This window comes from Phyllopteryx taeniolatus, chromosome 7, assembly GCF_024500385.1.
Source record: "Phyllopteryx taeniolatus isolate TA_2022b chromosome 7, UOR_Ptae_1.2, whole genome shotgun sequence".
NCBI lineage: Eukaryota > Metazoa > Chordata > Actinopteri > Syngnathiformes > Syngnathidae > Phyllopteryx > Phyllopteryx taeniolatus.
Window position 1 is genome coordinate 2,587,902 of NC_084508.1, and position 20,040 is coordinate 2,607,941.

Below are 20,040 nucleotides of genomic sequence, written 5' to 3' on the forward strand. Positions count from 1 at the left end.
TTTTTTGTCGAGGTGGACGCATCTGATTCACGTGAGGGGGCGGTACTCTCCCAGAGGTCCCCGGTCGACCAGAGGCTGCACCCCTGCGCCTTCTTTTCTCGGCGCCTGGCCATTATCCTGGCGTTGCAGGAGTGGAGGCACTTGCTGGAGGGTACTAGGGAACCTTTTCAAGTTTTCACCGACCACAAGAACCTGTCTTACCTCCGGACTGCTAAGAGACTCAACCCCCGTCAAGCACGTTGGCCCCTGTTCCATACCCGTTTCGATTTCATCATCACTTACCGCCCTGGGTTGAAGAACGGCAAACCTGACGCCTTGTCTAGGCTGGATGGCCCATCTGCTGTTCAGCCTGTTGTGGAGACCATTCTACCTGGGACCCGGGTGGTGGGAGCGCTTCAGTGGGAGATTGAGAAGAAGGTGGTGGAGGCAGGGAGGGACGTCCAGGCTCCGGGAGGTGTTCCTGATGGCAAGTTGTTTGTTCTGGTCGTTTTACGTCCAGAGGTGTTGAGGTGGGGGACACACTTCTAGAGTCGCTTGCCATCCTGGGGTCAGTCTGACATTTTTCCTCATTTCCCTACGGTTCTGGTGGCAAGGACTACGCAGGGATGTTAAGGAATATGTTTCGGCATGCTCAGTGTGTTTCCCATCGTCCTCCAGCTGGTCTTCTTCGTCCACTGCCCGTTCCTTCCCACCCCTGGTCCCACGTCGCCTTGTACTTGGACGGGCCTTCCGCTGTCCGGAGGGAACTCGGTCATCCTGAGTGTTGTTGACAGATTCTCCAAGATGGCCCATTTCGTTGCTCTGCCGAAGCTGCCGTCCTCCTTTGAGACTGCTGATCTCCTTGTCGACCATGTCTTCCAATTTCAAGGTATTCCTGCTGATCTGGTGTCTGCTAGGGGGCCGCAGTTCATCTCTCGGGTCTGGAGGTTGTTCTGCAAAGCGCTGGGGGCTTCCTCCAGTCGTTCGTCCGGTTTCTGTCTGTACAGGTCCATCTCCGAAGGGCTCATTGGGTGTGGCGGGATGCAAAGGCGGCCTTGTCCCGTACTGAGGCTCGCAACCGGCAGTTAGCTGATCATCATCGGATCTTAGCTGGCTGGTTGTCCACACGAAATTTGCATTTGGCCGGGGGTTCTAAAAAAACTGGGTCCTCGGTATATTGGTCCTTTCGAAATTGACTCTGTTGTTAACCCGGTGGCAGTTAAACTTCGGCTCCCTCCCGCCATGAAAGTTCACCCTGTATTCCATGTCTTCTTGCTCAAACCGGTTTCCTCCAGCCCTCTGTGTCCTCCAGCGGTGCCTCCTCATCCTCCGCGGGTGGTTGATGGCGAGCCAGTGTACACGGTGGGTGAAATATTGGATTCCAGAAGGGGCAGAGGTGTGCAGTATTTGGTCGACTGGGAGGGTTACGGCCCTGAGGAGCGTTCCTGGGTTCCCCGCTCTTGGATCTTAGATCCGTCCCTGCTCCGGGCCGTCCACTCTTTCCACCCGCAGAAGCCGGGTGGTCCGCCAGGTGGCGTCCTTTGAGGGGGGGGGATAATGTCATGGCCCTGTGTTTCCAATTGTTTTTCTTTGTGTTGCAGTGTCTGGCTGAGCGAAGGTGGGCGTTGACATCGGTGACGCACCTCTCATGCATTGTAATCATCAGCCTTTTTTCGGGGGCACCGTGACAGTGTGTGGGCGTCGGAATATTCACTCGTTTTTTGCCCCGTGTTTGCTGACCGCTGTCCAAATGTAGGTTCTCTACGATTATACCACGACCTTTTGTCGTGTCTCCGTTATCTGCGTTATCTGTTTTTTTATTCTTTCTGGTTGTGAGTTCCTTTAGCTTCGTATGTCTTGCCATCACATGCTCTGTCATTAAATTAAAAATCTTCGGACCTCTGACCGATAGTCTCTTTTTTGGGATCTGCCCTTACGGCATTGCCGTCGGTGACAAAATATTACTGTAAAAAGAGGTCCCATTCAAATCTGGTGTTGAATTTCAGAATAAAACACAAGCTCAAATCTGTATATTTCACCGTTATTACCACTGATTTAAAAAAAAAGAAAATCATTTAAAAACATCCTTTCAATATCGCAACACCAGTCCAATTCTGGGGGACACTAGAAGACCCTGGTTTCTACCAAAAGAGCTATCCCAGCTAACTTCGGGCGAGAGGCGGGGTACGCCCTGAACTGCTCGCCAGCCAATCGCAGGGCACATATAAACAAACAACCATTCCATTAATTACGGAAAATTGTGCGATGAATGAAAAAAAATTTCATCACTTGACAGTGATAAAAATAATACTTTTGGTATTACAAGACCAGTTGGTTTAACAAAATGCTTTCGGTATTGCAAGACCAGTCCAGTGGAGGACACTAGACCAGTGGTTGTCAACTGTTGTCACCCTGGGACCCATCCATCCATTTTCTTCCGCTTATCCGAGGTCTGGTCGCGGGGGCAGTAGCTTTAGCAGGGATGCCCAGAGTTTCCTCTCCCCAGCCACTTCCTCCAGCTCTTCCGAGGGGACACCGAGGCGTTCTCTGGCCAGCCGGGAGACATAGTCTCTCCAGCCTGTCCTGGGTCGTCCCCGGGGTCTCCTCCCGGTGGGCCATACCCGGAACAACTCACCAGAGAGGCGTCCAGGCGGCACACTAATCAGATGCCCGAGCCACCTCATCTGGCTCATCTCAATGCGGAGGAGCAGCGGCTCTACTCTGAGCCCCTCCCGGATGACCGAGCTTCTCACCCTATCTCTAAAGGAGAGCCCAGACACCCTGCAGAGGAGGAAACTAATTTCAGCCACTTGTATCCGCGATCTTGTTCTTTCGGTCACGACCCACAGCTCGTGACCATAGGTGAGGGTAGGAACCTAGATCGACCGGTAAATTGAGAGCTTCGCCTTTTCGGCTTAGCTCCTTCTTCACCACTACAAAGTCCGCCTCACTGTAGACGCTGCATCGATCCGCCTGTCGATCTCCTGTTTTATTCTTCCCTCACAGTTTGAATGTGATCTGTTACTTCTAAACACAGCCACAAGCCAGTTATAGGAGGCAGTGCATTCTTGTGCTACCATATTATTTTTATTTTTACTTCAGGTCCTGAGAGACTGTAATTCCCAGGAACGGTTGACACACAGCTGGACAACGTGAGGGGCAGCTGTGGCGAAGGATGCCTCCTGAAGTCCACGATCGTCTCTACAGTCTTGAGCGTGTTCAGCTCCAGGTTGTGTCGGCCGCACCACAGCTCCAGCCGCTCCACTTCCTGCCGATACGCAGACTCGTCACCGTCTTTGATGAGCCCGATGACTGTGTGTCATCTGCATAGCTATGATAGTCAACATCAAGGTTCTGAAGAACTTGACCCAAGGGTAGCAAATACAGACTGAACAGGAGGGGTCCAAGAACTGATCCTTGAGGGACTCCATAGGTCATTACCATTCAATGAGATACTTCCAGTTGTTACGAAATAACTCCTTTCCTCCAGTAGGATCTGAGCCATTTAAGGACCGTTCCATTTAGTCCTACCCATGTTTCCAACCTGTTCAGTAATATACTGTATTATGATCTACCGTATCAAAAACCGCACTGAGATCCAACAAGACCACAATTGACACCTTTCCCGAGTCAATATTCAACTTTATATCATTTAGCACTTTGATAAAAGCTGATTCTGTACTGTGATGAATTCCGAAACCTGATTTGTCAAAAAGTACATTGAAGTTAAAATAGCTGAGTTGATTAAAAATAACTTTGACAATCTTGGCTATGAAAGGAAGATTTGAGATGGGTCTATAGCTTGCTACCATGGAAGCATCCAGTGTTCTGTTTTTTCGAAGATGCTTAATGGCAGCTACTACAGCTTTAGGAAACAGGTCTGACAAAAGTGAGCAATTGATTATTTGCTGCAAATCAACTTGCACCGACTCTGCAATGGTTTTGAAAAAATGAGATGGAATTGAGTCGAAACAGCTCATTGATGGTTTCAGGTGCTGAAGCGTTTGCTCGACAGTTTTTTGGGCAACTATCAAATTCTGACATGGTTTTTCCTGAGTGGCTTAAGATGTTGCATCATGTTATCATATTGCTGATTTGTGCTGATATTTAACCTGATGGATTGTATTTTTTTCACAAAAATTGCCAAATTCATTGCATTTATCTGCTGTTAGGCATTCTGGAGTTATCTGATTCGGGGAGTTTGTGAGCTTGTCAACCACAGCAAATAGAGGTTCATTGTTGAGGTTCTTACTGATGATTTCAGAAAAGTGTTGCTGTCTGGCCCTGACCAACTCTTGGTTAAAATTACACAGACTTTGTCTATAGAGGTCATAGTCAATTTTGAGTTTTGTTTTTCTCCACTTACAATCTGCTTTCCTACACTTTGATTTAGAGGTCTTTACCATCATTGTGCTCCTCCACGGTGTTCTAGGTCACCTCAAGATTTTCTTAGTTTTAATAGGTGCGACAGCATTCATGACATTTGAGATTTTCCTGGTGAAGTTATTCAAAAATTCATCAACTGTCTCAGCATTCACAGTTTGTGACATAGCTAAGGTCTCCATAAACTTAGTGGTGGTACTCTCATTAATGTACATTTTCTTAATAGACAGAGGTTGTCTGAACATATGGGAGAATCTGTAATTCAAAGAACACACAAAAATGGTCATCAATAGCCATATCCTAAATGTCAACTGATAGAATTTCAACATCCATAGAGATTACCAGGTCTAAGATGTGACCTTCAGTGTGGGTTGGACTGTTTATATGTTGAGAGAGGTCAAATATCGCCAGTATAGCAGTTCTTTTGAAAGGTTTTCCATGTTATTGTCAACATAAATGTGAAAGACTCCCGTTTTGACAAAATAGTTGTAGTCAGTACAAATAACTGACAGCATTTTTAAAAAATCCTCCATAAATTTTCCATTGTATCTTGGAGGATGAGAAATTATTAAAACAATAACCTTTGGATCACCTTTTACTATAAAACAGAGATATTCAAAATAGCTAAAATCACCCAGTATAATTTCGTTACACTGAAAAAATGACTTAAAATAGCAGTAATACCACTGCATTTTTTTCCTATTTGGCACGTGTTCATGCAATTAAAATTTGCTGGTGTTGCCTCATTTAAAATGGTATTACAGCTACTTTCTGAGAACCATGTTCCAATTAGTAACAAAAAGTCTAGATCATAGGTTGTAATGATGTCATTAATCAACATTGATTGATTACCCAGTGACCTGGTATTGACTAGAGATAGTCTCGCAGAGATAACTGGAGACAATGGTTTGATAGGTTCACATTTCATCCTCACCAAGCTTGTAGTTCTACTCTCTTTGTGCAATATGTCTTTGACAAACTTTCTGTCCCTTGTAATTACAGGGATGAAAAAAAGCCTGATCTAGCATAGGGGTCTGACTTATTCTGGAGAAGAATGTTGTTTGTATCTGATTTGCAGTCATGGCCCTCCACATACCAGTCAGATTTGGAGATCAGAATCAGAATCAGAATCATCTTTATTTGCCAAGTACGTACAACAAAAACACACAAGTAATTTGTCTCCGGTAGTTGGAGCCGCTCTAGTACGACAACAGACAGTCAATTGACAGAGAACACTTTGGAGACATAAAGACATTAACAAAAAAAAATAAAAAATACAATCACTGAGCAGTAAAGGGTTGCTAGTTGTCGGGTAATGCCGGTATATATATATATATATATATATATATATATATATAATTTTTTTGGGGGGACAATTGTGCAAAAGATGCAGAGTCTTCTAGCACGTATGCAGTGGGACAATGTTGATTGTGCAAATGTTGCAGATACTTCTCAATCAGTGTGCAAATGGAGCAGATGCTACTCTGGCATGAGTGGCCAGTATTGGTCAACAACAGATATGTAAATAGTGCACCGTGGCGAGACAACTACAGTGAGTGCACGAGTAATATATAATTGGCCCCACAGAAATGTGACAACGAACTCAAGTCAAAAAATTGCCAGCATGTTGTAATGGAATTGTAGGATAAGATTCTTCATGGGTGGAGAAGGGGCCGTTTGATTACATGTTCATGTTTGATTACCCAGGCAGAATTTTTAAGCTGGGTAAAATTCTTTAAAGAAAACATGAAGGACCAAGCGAAACACATTTAATTTTATTTTAATGGGGTTCAAATTAAACGGTTAATCATTTCAGAAAAGCATTATCATTAAACAAAACATAACCATAAAGAAATTAATTATGTTTTTTGTTCAGTCATCATTCATTCATTCATCTTCGGTTCCGCTTATCCTCACTCGGGTTGCGGGCATGCTGGAGCCTATCCCAGCTATCTACCCGGGCGAGAGGCGGGGTACACCCTGAACTGGTCGCCAGCCAATTGCAGGGCACATAGAAACAAACAACCATTCACACCTAAGGGCAATTTAGAATCTTTAATTAACCTACCATGCATGTTTTGGGGATGTGGGAGGAAACCGGAGTACCCAGAGAAAACCCACGCAGGCACGGTGAGAACATGCAAACTCCACACAGGCGGGGCCGGGATTTGAACACCGGTCCTCAGAACTGTGAGGCAGATGTGCTAACCAGTCCCCACCGTGCCGCCTCATCAGTCGTATTAAAAAATATATATATATTTTACATATTCTTCCAGGGTATGTGAATTTATGAGCACAACTGTACATATAGGCAGTCATACGTACCCCTGCCATATTGGAATGAAAGTGTAGGCTACACCTTTTTTATAACCACTAGGTGGTGGTGGCATATTAGAATGAAAGTGTACCCCTTTCTCAGAACCTCTAGGTGACGGTGGCATTTTGGAATGAACGTATACAACTTTTTCATAACCACTAGATGGCGGCATACATTTATAAAATGTGAAAGTTTTTTCCATTTGTCCCTATACATATGTATAAAGTGCACTATTGACTTTTGACATTTTTGGGGGGGGGGAAATGCGCATTATACACGAGAAATTATTGTAATTATTTTCCACCATAATTTGCTAATAAATTCTTTAAAATCAGACGTGTTTTTCAGGATTTTTTTTTTTTTTAAAGTCTCATTTTGTCTCTTATAGGTGAGGTATGCCTCTGATGAAAATTAGGTAGTTAGACAATTGGTGGCTGGCTAAATACCTTTTTGCCCCACTGTAAATGTTCACTTTACGGAGGAGCAGCAAACAGTTATCAGCTGACAGGTAATTTTGAGTCCTTCGATCCAATGCAAGTGTTTTCTCAGGTTCAAAGAGGATTTGTGTTTTCCGTTCAGATCTGTGTTGACACTTCATTTGTCCTCCTGGAACTACAAAAGATGTGCATCCTGTTCTAAGAGGGTAAGTAATATTTTGGTTAGTATTCCCCTGAATGAGGTTAAGCAATGCTTTTGCCTTTCCTGACCCAAGTCTTAGTGAATTTCTGAGCATTCCAATACTCTTAACTCAGCTGAACCTGATTCTCTCTGTTTACCAACACCTCCACAGTGGCATTAAACCCTATTATGGGCCTCTGCATTAAGTCCTTACAAACTCGTACTGGGACGAGTACCTCATCTGACATTGCTTCTTTCACTTTTGGGTCACACAGACTGAAACTAACTGGTAGCCAGCTCTGAAAGGGGATTTATGAGACATTTACAGCTCTTAAGTCCAGCAGCTCATCATCACTTAACAGTTCACTGATGGGACGGATTCCTGCATCAGGTAAGTTTTGGGATCACCATGTTTCACTAATGATGGACACCTGTGCTCCGGTGTCCCACAGCACTTGACACTATTCATTTTGCACCAGACAAGACTTTTTTTTTCCCTTTCAACTGAGCAACTCGTTTGCGTTTTGTGTAAGGCTTGCTTGAGTCCGATATTTTTTTTTTTTTTTTCCATTGAATTGAACTTTTGACTTTGAAGGTGTTGAGGGGTGATGAGCAGGCATTTTGTTTCTATTCCCTTTCACTTGTACACAAGTTTACAGGGTTCATTTGGGGGTTACAGTTTGGGACTTCAACTCTGAGGTCATGGCACATCCCTCTGTCACAACCCTCTTCCCGTTTCCCAATGTTTTTTGTCAACCCCCTACCCTAACCCTTTTGCCCAATGTGTGTCACTAACACTTAAAACTAGGGATATCCCGAGCCAACATTTTCATTTCCGATCCAATTTCAGCAACATCCATCAATCCATCCATTTTCTGAGCCGCGTCTCCTCACTAGGGTCGCGGGCGTGCTGGAGCCTATCCCAGCAATCATACATAATTTTGTATTATGGAATGTTAGAAAAGGTTTGATCAAGTGATATTACTCAAACAGAGAACACTAATCAGCAACTGTTGGTATGAGAAAAACCGACCCATTTATCATGAACTGATGGCTTACATAAAGTAACTGCTGTGCATGTCTTGAACTCTGAAGGGCAGTGTGGTGCACGCAATGAGATAAACACTTGCAGTAATAAAGAAAGTATCGCGAATTGGATGGAGACTGGACCCAAGAGCAGGCAGAGGCTACTTGCGTGTGGCAGAAAAGCAATTGACTAGCATTAACCTGAACTGAAACGTTTCGTTGTTTGACTTCAATTGACTTGAAAAATAATTAATCCATCAGATACAGTTTTTTGCCACCTTGCAGGTACGTGTGACGTCAGTGTGAAAAGGTCAATAGCCTGCAGGTTCGCAAAATAGGAACAACTCCAAACAAACCGTCAGAGCTTGTGAGTAAGTCGCAGTTCCTCCGCTGTTTCCCCCGCCTCCTGCTTCGTCATTGGCTAACGGTACACTTGTGTCTCTTCACCTGCACCTTAAAATTAAATCTTTTCTGACACACGCCGCAAGCGAACGGCTTCTCGCCGGTGTGCGTCCTCATGTGCTTCAGCATTTCAAACTTGTCCCGGAAGCTTTTGGCGCAAACGGCGCAGGAGAAGGGTTTCTCCCCCGTGTGTATTCTCATGTGTCTTATCAAGCTACACCTCTGGCCAAACGTTTTCCCGCATACAGGGCAATTCCGTTGCTTGTTGTCAATGAGATACATCTTTTCGTTTTTACCATCCCGGTCACTGTTGTCATTGCGATCGGTCTCAGAAGAGGGCGCCCGTCCGGCGTCCAAATTCTGCCCTCCGCCAGTTCCTGCCGTCACGCAGTGTTGTTGAACGTGTAAGCGGAGAGACGATCGCCGAGAGAAGCCTTTGGCGCAAACCGGGCAGGTGAAGGGTTTCTCGCCGGTGTGCGTTCTCGTGTGCTTTATCACCTCGAACTTATCCCGGAATCGTTTCCCGCAGAACGAACAGGAAAAGGGCTTCTCGCCAGTGTGAATGGTGGTGTGTCTCTTCACGTGATGCTTTGTGTAGAATCTCCGGTCGCAATAGGAACAGGCGAAAGGTTTCTCTCCGGTGTGCGTCCGCACGTGTATGATCAGATTGCCCTTCTGGCCGAACGTTTTGCCGCACTCGGGGCAGCTCAACGGGGCGCTCGACGTGCGTCGAGTCGAGGAGCCGCTGCCTGCCGCCGCTTCGTTCTCGTCATGAAGCTGCGAGGACTGCGCTTGGTCATCTTCGCCAGTCAGCGTGGACGTGGTGACGTCAGCCTGCCCATTTTGACCGCTCCACACGTCCTCCTCTTCCTCTTTAACACTGGAGAGCTGCGCTGGTTTCTCCTGGTTTGCTCTGGGGCCGCTCTCCTGCTGCATGGAGGGAACCTCTTCTGGACTTTCCACCAACACATGCTGGATGTCTGCACGACACGGGGAGAGGAAACAATTCAAAAACAATGTTTTCTTTTCTCTCCAAATACCACAATCATGACCCACATTAAAGCAGAGGCTTTATTCTAATATATATATATATATATATATATATATATATATAATTTTTTATTTTTTTACCATATATTCATGTAAGCCGCAAATAGGTCAGCAAGCTCACAAATGTTTCTGATTTCATGTACATTATCTGATTGCAGTTTTTTTTCTTTTTTTTTTTTTTTTTTAAGTGTTGGAGTATCACCAATATGCATTTCTTACAGCATAACACCTACTTCATACCATAATAAATATGAAGTTTACTGGAAAATCTTTTTGGGAGGTGAAACGGGGGAAGACTCAAAGGCACTTTATGGCCAGATTTGGCGCATGCGCACTTCTGGCGCCAGAAGGACAGCGGCTCAGTCATGGCGGTTGACGTTTTTTTTTTTGTTTTTTGTTTTTTTTTGGTAAGCATTCTCACCAAGATTCCTCAACTTGTAAATGGTTTTCCGTCCATGAAAGCAAATAAAAAGCCAACAAACCTTCCGTGTGTCGCCCGACTCGACGACGCAAAGTGGAGGCAACGGCTCCCAGCAGCACCCGCTGACGTTCGTTCTCCTCCCGGGCTCGGCAAAGTTCCACCTCGTACTCCGCTATGGTTCTCTCAAACAGTCCGAAGATCTCCTCCACGGCCAAGTTGAGCCGCTGCTTCACCAACGCTCTCAGCATTCTCACCTTGCACATGTTTTTTGCTTGTTTGACACAAACTCACACTGCGACTTTCTGCTCTCTGCTCAACTTCTGCAAGTCGTCTTGTTAAACACAAATGGGGCGGTCCCATTCGGGAGACTTCCCGTATACGTCACACGTACCCCCCCCTTTAATATGACGTCACCACAGTAGGTAGGTAGGTAGGTATGTATGTATACGATAGATAGGTCGATAGATAGATAGACAGACTTGACAAATTCAATTACTGCCCAACAATATCACTTCAAAACAAAATTTTTTTTGTATTTTGAAATAACACGAACTAGGGAAAATTCATACTCACAGAAAAAAAAAGGTCTTAAACGAACTTTCTTTGTTTACATACCTCAATCAGCACAATAGGCTCACCCGGCAGAGATGATTAATTTTATAATTATATATATTTTTGATTATATTGGTGGATTCGCCTACATTTGTCAGCAATGCGACAATGCTGTTTAATTTTCCCCAAATAAAAATAATTTGAGTTCTGCCAACTTACATCTTTATCTTCGGTGCTCTGCATACACTTTTTCGACATTCGACCTCCTGGTTTTAACCAAAAATGGATCACACAAGCAATAAAAAAAAAAATACCTGTAATGCTTTATGTAACGGAGTAGCTTTTCTTCTAAACTGAAATGTCCAAGTAAATGTAAAAAAAAAACTACTTTGTCGCCGTGCATTAAAACTACTCTGCCAATAACAATTGATCCCCAAAAATTACTTGAGTAAATGTAACAGAGTAAATTTAGCTTGGATGTTGGGTATGCAAGAACAAATGACGTTATTCGTTTAAGAACCTAGCCCCTTTTTTCAGGAAATAAATGTATTTTCCACAATAAAATAAAATACATAAAATTAAAAGGATAAAGTTTTGGTTAACTTTTTTTCCTGTTAAACCTTGACTTAAGTATCATAATATTAGAACTTTATCTTGACAAAATACGTACAACTTTAGTCTCGTATGATTACGACTTATTATTGCGACAAAATTTGTTCTGTTCTTTGTCCTTATAAAGATTAAAACATTTTGCTCTTGGATAAATACAACTTTATTCTCCAAGTGAGCTGGGGGGGAAAAAATCTGTCTAAGTGCTTTGGATACTACAAAGTATATTTTTTGAAAATCTCAGAGGCGAAAGTGTCCCCGGCCACCCCCTGCCGCCGTGCCGAAAACTTGCCAGATGGCGATAATTGCTTTCAGCCCACCCGCATGGGAGAAGTGGGCGTCAGGTGTGAAACTTCCCAGCCAAGTGTCATCTTGAGCGACCCCCGTGACGCGCCACTTCCACCGAACACGATGCAACTTGCTACTTCTACAAACAAGAATATAAAAAAATATAGTGAACCTCGTTTATTACAGGGCACAAGGTGTAGCTGCGTTATAGAGCAAACCCCCCCCCCCCCCAAAAAAAAAAAATCCTCCAACACGCTTTAAACACATCTAAAAATATTAAAACACACTTTTCGAAGTATTCGTTACAGCCTGTTCGCACTCTCCGGCTGTCAGGAAATGGGAGACTATAGTATAACATCACTTTGAGGAAATGAAAAGAAGACTCTTACAGACTCCCCGAAGTGTCATGGCTTCACTACCAGTTGAGGTTGACCATAACACCGACGCATAAACCAAAAGAAAATTAAACACTGTGTATTTAAGCAACAAAATGGTCACCAAAACCCAATCATTCAGCTAGCTTGATGCAAACATATAATGCAAAACGCCATACAGAGGCTAACTGAAATTAGCACAGATGTTACAGCGATCCCAAAGCTCCAAATAACCGCTACTTTAAGCATACATATATACAGCCTCTTGCACTGCGTACATTAATGCTTTAATATTGAAAACCTTTTTTTTTTTTTTTTTTTTGGGTGTGAAAACAGTCAACCTTTGTCATTTCTTTTATCTTCAAGTCAATGTGATAGTTTTATAAACTAAATTTAGCAATGGTATGTACAGTAAACACCTGCTGTTGGCGGAGGATAGGGACCGAGCGCTGACACGAATAGCGAAAACTGCAAAATAATTGACGCCACTGTTCATAGTTCCCTTTATTAATAGTTTAAACCGTAAAAACAATTATCCAAAACACTTTTAATATATATTCAACCTCATCATACAACATTACACTTAAAAAGAAATGGCTTACAGATTATTTGTTTAAAAAAAGAAAATGCAAATGAAGTGCACATTTATGGTGGACATAAAAAAATCTACAGTTTGAGTGCTTGTAGTCACATCTTACAACATGTACAACAGGGGTGTGTAGACTTTTCATGTCCACTGTAACTTTCACTAACAACCCAGGCTAAACTTTGCTCTTCCCCGACATAAAGAGCTAGTCACTCAGTCAAGTTGCATCGCTTCAGCATACAGTACTTCCTTGACACTGATTCCCATTTCGACAGGGCTTTTGCGCCATCTTTGGCCATTTCAGATATAGCACAAAAAGTGCAGTGCTCATTTTGTTTTATTATTATTATTATATATTTATAAAATACCAGTAATGATCAAATCATATAAAAATGACCCATTTAAGCGTGTATGTCGGCTGTGAGTAGATTGTCGCTTTTTGAAAGTTCATGTCCATTAACTTGCATTTGTTTACAAGCAGATCTGCCCCATCCAATATGGCGGATTAGCTGCTGTATCACAGCAACGGGCCAAGTCGCTAAAGGTAGGGTCTATGGTATAAGATGTCTGTGGCTGTGGGCGTGATCAGTGTCCGACGAGCGTGACATCATGTTGTCCATATCTGACAGAGGAACAAAGTTATCGTCTTGTGAGCGGCGATCTCCGCAGTGTCCCCCATCAGCTTCTGTTGTCACGTGTCGACTGGAGCTGCTGCATGTTAAAACGTTCTCCCCAGCATGACTTCTCATGTGTATTCTGAGATACGACCTGCGAGAGAAACCTTTAGCGCAAACGGAGCAGGGGAAAGGTTTCTCGCCGGTGTGCAGTCTGGTGTGATTCATCATGTCGTACTTCTCTCGGAAACTTTTCCCGCAGAACGAACAGGAGAACGGTTTCTCGCCGGTGTGAATGGCCGTGTGTCTCTTCACGTGAAGCTTCGTGTGGAATCTTCTGTCGCAATACGAACAAGCGAAAGGTTTCTCGCCGGTGTGCGTTTTCATGTGCGTGATCAGATTGCTCTTCTGGCCAAACGTTTTCCCGCATTCGGGGCAGCCGAACCGAACGCTTGTCGCGTGCTGGGTCGAGCCGCCGCTCAGCTCGTGATGTCTCGCCACGTGTTTTTTCATGTTGGTCTTCCAGGAGAAGCCTTTGGCGCAAACGGCACAGTTGAAAGGTTTCTCGGCGCTGTGCGCTTTCATGTGCGCGATCAGATGCTCCTTCTGGCCAAACGTTTTCCCGCATACGGAGCAGCCGAACTGAACGCTTGTCGCGTGTCGGGCGGAGCCGCCGCTCAGCTCGTGATGTATCGCCATGTGTCTTTTCATGTTGGCCTTCAAAGAGAAGCCTTTGGCGCAAACGGCACACTTGAAAGGTTTCTCGCCGCTGTGCGTTCGCATGTGTCTGGTAAAAGCTCCTTTGTGGACAAACGTTTTCCCACATTCGGAGCAGTGCGAGTGCTTGGTGTCGGTGCGACGCCTCATATCACCTTCAGCGTTCGTATTAGTCTTCGAAGGCTCTTTGGTGCGGTCGCCGCGATCCGTGTCAGAAGACTGAGACGTCATGTCGTCCATATCCGATATTCGAGCGATGCTGCCCGGTTGCGAGTGCAGGCCTCCACGCTGTTCTCGCGTCGTGACGTGTTGACCCAACGTCTCCTCACTTTGACTGCGATGAAGCTGCGAAGACGGACCTTCATCCTCTTCACTCTTTACGTGGACACCAATCAGTGCGAACGTGGTGACATCATTCGCCTCCAGTTCTTGAAGTCGACCTCCATCCTGACCGCGCCACACGTCCTCCTTCTCCTCCTTAATGTCGGGGGGCTCTGCTGGCTCCTCCTGCCTCTCTGTGGGAACCTCGTCCTCCTCTTCTTCTTCTTCTTCTTCACGCTTCACTGCCACCAGCCGCTTGTCTGCATGACACGAGGAACGCAAACATGGTTAACTAAAATGACGTTTGTGAATAAAGACTTAAAAAACTAAATTAGAATAATAATATTGAAAAAAAAGGTACGCTAATCCTTTGTTGGTACGGAGAAGGGAAATTCAACTGTTGCGTCATTACAGGAGAAAGTGGCACACAGCAGATTGTAATATGAAGAAAAATATGTAAATGATATTAAAAAAATAGATAAACAACACACATCGATACAGCACATACAGAATGAGTGAAAAATAGATATACACTTCATGAATGCCCTTATTTAAGGGACGAAGGGAGGAAGGAGGGGAGGAGAGAAGGAAGGTCAATCACAAGTTGTACGGCAAGCCCACTGGGACAAACCAAGTGGTCACAGACGAGACACTAACTCAGTCATAAATAATCAGGCCTGGACATTGCCGTGTTGCAGTTATGAACACATTCGTCACGGTGGCTCACTAAAATGAAACTCATATTATTGTCAAAGTGATTTAGTTGTATCTACACGTGTAAACTCACCTTCTGATTGTGAAACAACTCGAGACTCGCAAACGGCGTTCAGTAGTTCGCGTTGTCGCTCGTTCTCCTCTTTTGCTCGACAAAGTTCCTCCTCGTAGTCCACTATCGTCCTCTCAACGAGTTCAAATATCTCCTCGACAGCCACATTTAATCGCTGCGTCACCAACGTTCTCAGAATGCTCAGTTGGCACATTTTCACACAAGCAGGCTAGCGCTCGGCTTTCGCGACGTGAGGCTAACTTTAGCTTCCAAGTCGTGGTCACGACTGCGCATGCGTTCAGGAGTCGCCATACAAAAGCCACATTGCGCATGCGTACGTAGATCTGCCGCCATATTTGGAAGCTATCTACGGTATGTCTTTTTGGACATAAATGCATGGAAAATATTCCTGTGTTGATATTTGGTTACATGAGTAACACAATGAGAACTTTGCTAATTTTGTTTTGTTTGTTTCCTTTTCTTTTTTACTGTATTGCAGTAATGTTAATGATTTCCAATTCGGTGCTGCCCATACAATATCATTATTCTTGCTTTTAATATTATCGCTCTCATTCTTATCAATGTACCAATTAAGTGAGTTAAAGTGATTTTCAAATGACTAGATAGGCCAGGTCATTTGTAGATGCGGCAAATAAATACAAAATTCAATAAAAAAAAAATTTGAAAGAGTTTTTTCCAATATTGTTCCCCATTTTGACACATTTATAATTTTGTTATGATTAAACTTTTAATAAAATAATGTTACAAAATGTAAAATTATTTTGGTAGTCATTTTTTTTAAATTGAGATTAATTAATAAAACTAAATACAAATGTATAAATAATACGAGTTTATTTTACTGATAAAATGAGTCCTATTTATTTTATAATTAAATTAGGATTAACTAACCGATTTTGTAAAAAACAAAAAAAGAAAAACATTGCTAAATGTATTTTATTTTATTTTTTTAAACTAATATTGAAATAATGATTTAATGAGGCGGCACGGTGAGACTGGTTAGAGCGTCAGCCTCACAGTTCTGAGGACCGGGGTTCAATTCCCGGCCCCGCCTGTGTGGAGTTTGAATGTTCTCCCTGTGCCTGCATGGGTTTTCTCCGGGCACTCCGGTTTCCTCCCACATCCCAAAAACATGTATGAATTGGAGACTCTAAATTGCCCATAGGTGTGAATGTGAGTGCAATAATGTGTTGTTTGTTTGTATGTGCCCTGCGATTGGCTGGCAACCAGTTCAGGGTGTACCCTGCCTCCTGCCCGATGACAGCTGGGATAGCCTCCAAGCACGCCCATGATAATATAATATAAAATGCCTGTTCGGATTCTTTTATTAACTGAGTCATAATGTCAGAGAATATAATATAATATAACATTGAGCACAGTCGCCGTTGGAGTAATCGTAGAACAGCATCGAAACCGATACCAGTATCGATGACAGTCTTGTACATCTGTACGGTACTCGTACTCCTAAAAGTACAACGGTACTACATACCGATACCACTTGAACAGTTTGACATTTACCTTCCGGCTAGGAGCCGCGTGGCGACACTTTTAAGGTAAACATAGACGACAAAACATTTCGCCAACTGCCAATTATGCTTTGCTGGTGATATTGTCAAGAAGCAGCACTTTACGCTGTAGTGAACACACAGAGGTAACATGACAGCCATATTCCTACTTGTTTATATCCACCAGCCTCTACATTCTTCGTTGTCTCTTAACTACTATTTGTACTCCTTTTACACAGTGCCCCCAACAGTGAAAAAGTCTTTTGATTGCACTTAATTAATGTGTTCAACTAACATACACTATTTGAGATTTTTGAGGAAAAAAAAAATAATGGGAAAATGATGTCAGTTTACCACATTGTAAACATGAGGAATCGAAAATGTGATACTTTATTTTCAAGTGACGGTGTTAAGACTGAGACACATGCGGTTGGATGTTAAAAATGTCGGTAATGACAAGTTGTTACTCCAAAAAATATATATATATATATTAGAGTGCAACTTATGCCATGTTCAAGAATTATTTTTATTTTTTTTAAAACAGTATTTGTTTAAAAAAATAAAACTTATTGTCATCATGATTGCAAAACGCAATGGCATTATCAAGTATCGGTACTTGGTATCACTGTGTACTCAAATGTAAGTACAGTACAGTATAATAAAAAATAAAAAAAAGTGGTATCGGTTCATCCCGAAGGGCATTGTATGTAATTATGAATATCATAACTGCTTAAACAGTGTACATGGAAAGTCTGTTCATGTGTACATCATCCCAGCTTGGGACGTCGCTTCCGACGCGTTTAAATCCACGCAGCTTTCGTGCTCACCGGAGCACTTGTGTCTGGTAACCTGGTACTTATACGTGAACCTCTGATCGCACGCGTTGCAACTGAACGGCTTCTCGCCGGTGTGTGTCCTCATGTGTATCATCACATACTTTTTACTGGAGAATCTCTTATGGCAAACGGAGCAGGTGAAATGCCCTCCCGTGTGCGTTCTCGCGTGTAACATCAAATCGTCCTTTCGCGAGAAACATTTGCGACACACCGAGCACGTAAAAGGTTTCTCGCCGGTGTGCGTTCTCATGTGCAGTATCATTTCGCACTTATCTCTGAATCTTTTAGCGCAAACGCCGCACGGGAACGGCGTCTCCCCCGTGTGGATCATCGTGTGTCTTTTCATGTGTTCCTTTGAAGAGAATCTTTTCGTGCAAACTGAGCAAGCGAAGGGTTTCTCTCCGGTGTGCGTTATCATGTGTCGGTTCAAACTTCCCATGCGGCCGAACATTTTCCCGCATTCCGAGCACATGAACTTCTTGGAGTCCTTGTTAGTTCCTTCGGTGTCGTCACCGTGCTCGCTCCCGGAAGAGTGTGACATTGCGTCGTCTATATCTGATAGTGGAGCCACGTTGCCCGGTTGTGAGTGAAGAGCTTGAAAGCGTTCTCGGTCAGCTTCTGTTGACAAACGTTGACTGGAGTCGCTGGCGGGAAAAGGCAGCTGGGGAGCGTGCGTCCTCATGTGCGTCATCATTTTGTACCTGTCTCTGAATCCTTTAGGGCAAAACAAACAGGAAAAGGGTTTCTCCCCAGTATGTATTCTCATGTGCCTGTCCATGTGATGCTTTAAGGAGAATATTTTGGCGCAAAATGAGCAAGCGAAAGGTTTCTCTCCGGTGTGCGTCCTCATGTGTCGGTTCAAAGTTCCCTTCCGGCTGAACGTCTTGCCGCATTCGGAGCAGTTGAAGAGTCGGTCGCCTTTAGCGTGGTTAAAAGGCTTCGTACGTCCTTTGGCGTCGTCGCTGTGGTCCGTCTCGGACGAGCGCGACATCACGTCGTCCATATCGGACAGCGGAGCAAAGCTGGCGTTTGCTTGAGGTCCTCCCCCGGCCTCCGTGTTCTCCTCACTTCGATTGTAACGAAGCTGGTAGGAGTGAGCTCCGTCTTCATCGTCTTCACGCTTTAAAGGGAGATCGGTCAGCGGTAACCGGGGGACATCGGCCTCCTCCTGGCCTGGAAGCTGCTCGTCCTCCTGATCGCGCCACACATCCTCGTCCTCCTCTTTAATATGGGGAGGCTCGACTGGCTCCTCCTGCGCCACGAGGGAGCTCCATTCCTGCTGTGGCTCTGCGGGAACCTCTATCGAATGTTGGGTGTCTGCAGAAGAGAAAAACTGTGAGTAACATCCATAGTAACAAAACAATTCTCCGATTTGTTTTGAGTCACTCACACAAGCGAATGAACAGTGGCCTTCAAAGGACAAAAGGCATTTTGTCCAAAGAGATTTTCACTCTAGCTGTCACTTTCACATGCTCAGTAGAGTCAATAGAAAGTCACAATTTTGACAACTTCATATCGTTTACAATACATAGGTCAACTCACTTGCTCTGTGAGGATTGTTAACTGGGCGCGTCATATCATTTTAGCGTCAGTACTGACTAGTTTTGGAAAAGTTTGAATAAATGACATGATTTTTATTACATTGTAACATACGATTCGGGCTAAATAGAGGCTCAATACTGGAGGTGGACGCTGGCCACCCACGCAAACACCCTGAGAAATGCCACCCAGCCGCCTTAGTGAAAGACAAAAGTGTTCAATGATAAAGTAGAACGATAGTGAGAGCACGAAAAAGGGGGAAAACTAAACCAACCCGCTTTGTCTTGCCCCGGTTGAGGCGTAAAAACAGCGTCCAGGAGTTCGCGTTGCCGCTCGTTCTCCTCTTTTGATCGACTAAGTTCCTCCTCGTACTCCGCGATGGTCCTCTCAAACAGCTCAAATATCTCTTCGACCGCCACGTTTAGTCGCTGCTTCACCAACTCTCGCAACATTTGCACTTTGCACATTTTTGTTTTCCACAGTCACGCTAGCGCTCCGCCTCTAGACGTGTTGCTAACTTCCGGTTTTTTTTCTTCTTCGGTGGTTGTGGTGTTTTGCGGTCTACTCAAATGTTGCAATGCTGCCACCGTCTGGCAGAATATAAAAGCTTCTACGAAGTGATATAACCCGAATGTGTGCGTAAATCGCAGCACGCGGTAATAGATCACTAACCTTTTGCAGTTTTGCCAGCTTTGAAAGATTTTGTTTGCCTGATGTTTGAAGTTTCTTCCCATATTTTTGTAAGCTTTTTGTAATGAGTTTTAAGTTTTTCCCCCCATTTTTAAATGTCAGTTTCTTTAATCGTTACCTCAGTTTGTCACATTGTTGTCCTTTTTTATGCAATTTGGTTTTGCCAAATTTTGCACGTTTTGTCTTTTTAGTTTTTCCACAGTATTTTTCTGTCAGCTTTCCATGTTTTTCCCCCTCTGCTGCATTGTGTCAGTAATTGCTCTCTGATGTAATCTGAATTTGTGTGCAAAAATGGCGTCGTCCATCACTTACATATTTGTCATTGTTTTTAATTTTAAAAAAAATGTCAATTTTTTGTTAGACTGAATTTCTCAGTTTTTCAGCATTTCAAAAAAAAATCAATTTTTTTGTTAGACTGAATTTCTCAGT

The 20,040-nt window shown here is 43.8% G+C and overlaps 4 protein-coding genes across 4 annotated transcripts; 1 reads left to right on the top strand and 3 right to left on the bottom strand.

The window, feature by feature from the left end:
• The first annotated feature begins 1,129 nt into the window (after positions 1-1,129).
• LOC133480416 (chromo domain-containing protein cec-1-like) lies at positions 1,130-1,796 on the top strand. The gene is made up of 2 exons (XM_061778375.1): positions 1,130-1,510; positions 1,581-1,796. The coding sequence occupies exons 1-2, from the start codon at positions 1,222-1,224 to the stop codon at positions 1,589-1,591; spliced, it is 300 nt and encodes a 99-aa protein (XP_061634359.1). The 5' UTR covers positions 1,130-1,221; the 3' UTR covers positions 1,592-1,796.
• A 3,684-nt stretch (positions 1,797-5,480) lies between these two features.
• On the bottom strand, positions 5,481-10,540 carry LOC133481288 (zinc finger protein OZF-like). The gene is made up of 2 exons (XM_061780471.1): positions 10,258-10,540; positions 5,481-9,705 (listed from the first exon to the last, which is right to left on the bottom strand). The coding sequence occupies exons 1-2, from the start codon at positions 10,457-10,459 to the stop codon at positions 8,738-8,740; spliced, it is 1,170 nt and encodes a 389-aa protein (XP_061636455.1). The 5' UTR covers positions 10,460-10,540; the 3' UTR covers positions 5,481-8,737.
• A 1,968-nt stretch (positions 10,541-12,508) lies between these two features.
• On the bottom strand, positions 12,509-15,558 carry LOC133481299 (zinc finger protein 2-like). Its single transcript, XM_061780502.1, has 2 exons — positions 15,045-15,558; positions 12,509-14,517 (listed from the first exon to the last, which is right to left on the bottom strand). The coding sequence occupies exons 1-2, from the start codon at positions 15,235-15,237 to the stop codon at positions 13,157-13,159; spliced, it is 1,554 nt and encodes a 517-aa protein (XP_061636486.1). The 5' UTR covers positions 15,238-15,558; the 3' UTR covers positions 12,509-13,156.
• Positions 15,559-16,214: 656 nt separating this feature from the next.
• Positions 16,215-19,865, bottom strand: LOC133481315 (oocyte zinc finger protein XlCOF22-like). Its single transcript, XM_061780521.1, has 2 exons — positions 19,196-19,865; positions 16,215-18,699 (listed from the first exon to the last, which is right to left on the bottom strand). Exons 1-2 carry the CDS (start codon positions 19,386-19,388, stop codon positions 17,303-17,305), a joined length of 1,590 nt encoding a protein of 529 aa, XP_061636505.1. The 5' UTR covers positions 19,389-19,865; the 3' UTR covers positions 16,215-17,302.
• Positions 19,866-20,040: the final 175 nt, after the last annotated feature.

Coding starts and splice junctions, on each gene's coding strand:
- LOC133480416 (XM_061778375.1), top strand. CDS start 1,222: ATGAAAGTTCACCCTGTATTCCATGTCTTCTTGCTCAAACCGGTTTCC.
- LOC133481288 (XM_061780471.1), bottom strand. CDS start 10,459: ATGTGCAAGGTGAGAATGCTGAGAGCGTTGGTGAAGCAGCGGCTCAAC. Junction 9,706..10,257: donor AGTCGGGCGACACACGGAAG/GTTTGTTGGCTT, acceptor CGTGTCGTGCAG/ACATCCAGCATGTGTTGGTG.
- LOC133481299 (XM_061780502.1), bottom strand. CDS start 15,237: ATGTGCCAACTGAGCATTCTGAGAACGTTGGTGACGCAGCGATTAAAT. Junction 14,518..15,044: donor AGTTGTTTCACAATCAGAAG/GTGAGTTTACAC, acceptor CGTGTCATGCAG/ACAAGCGGCTGGTGGCAGTG.
- LOC133481315 (XM_061780521.1), bottom strand. CDS start 19,388: ATGTGCAAAGTGCAAATGTTGCGAGAGTTGGTGAAGCAGCGACTAAAC. Junction 18,700..19,195: donor ACCGGGGCAAGACAAAGCGG/GTTGGTTTAGTT, acceptor TCTCTTCTGCAG/ACACCCAACATTCGATAGAG.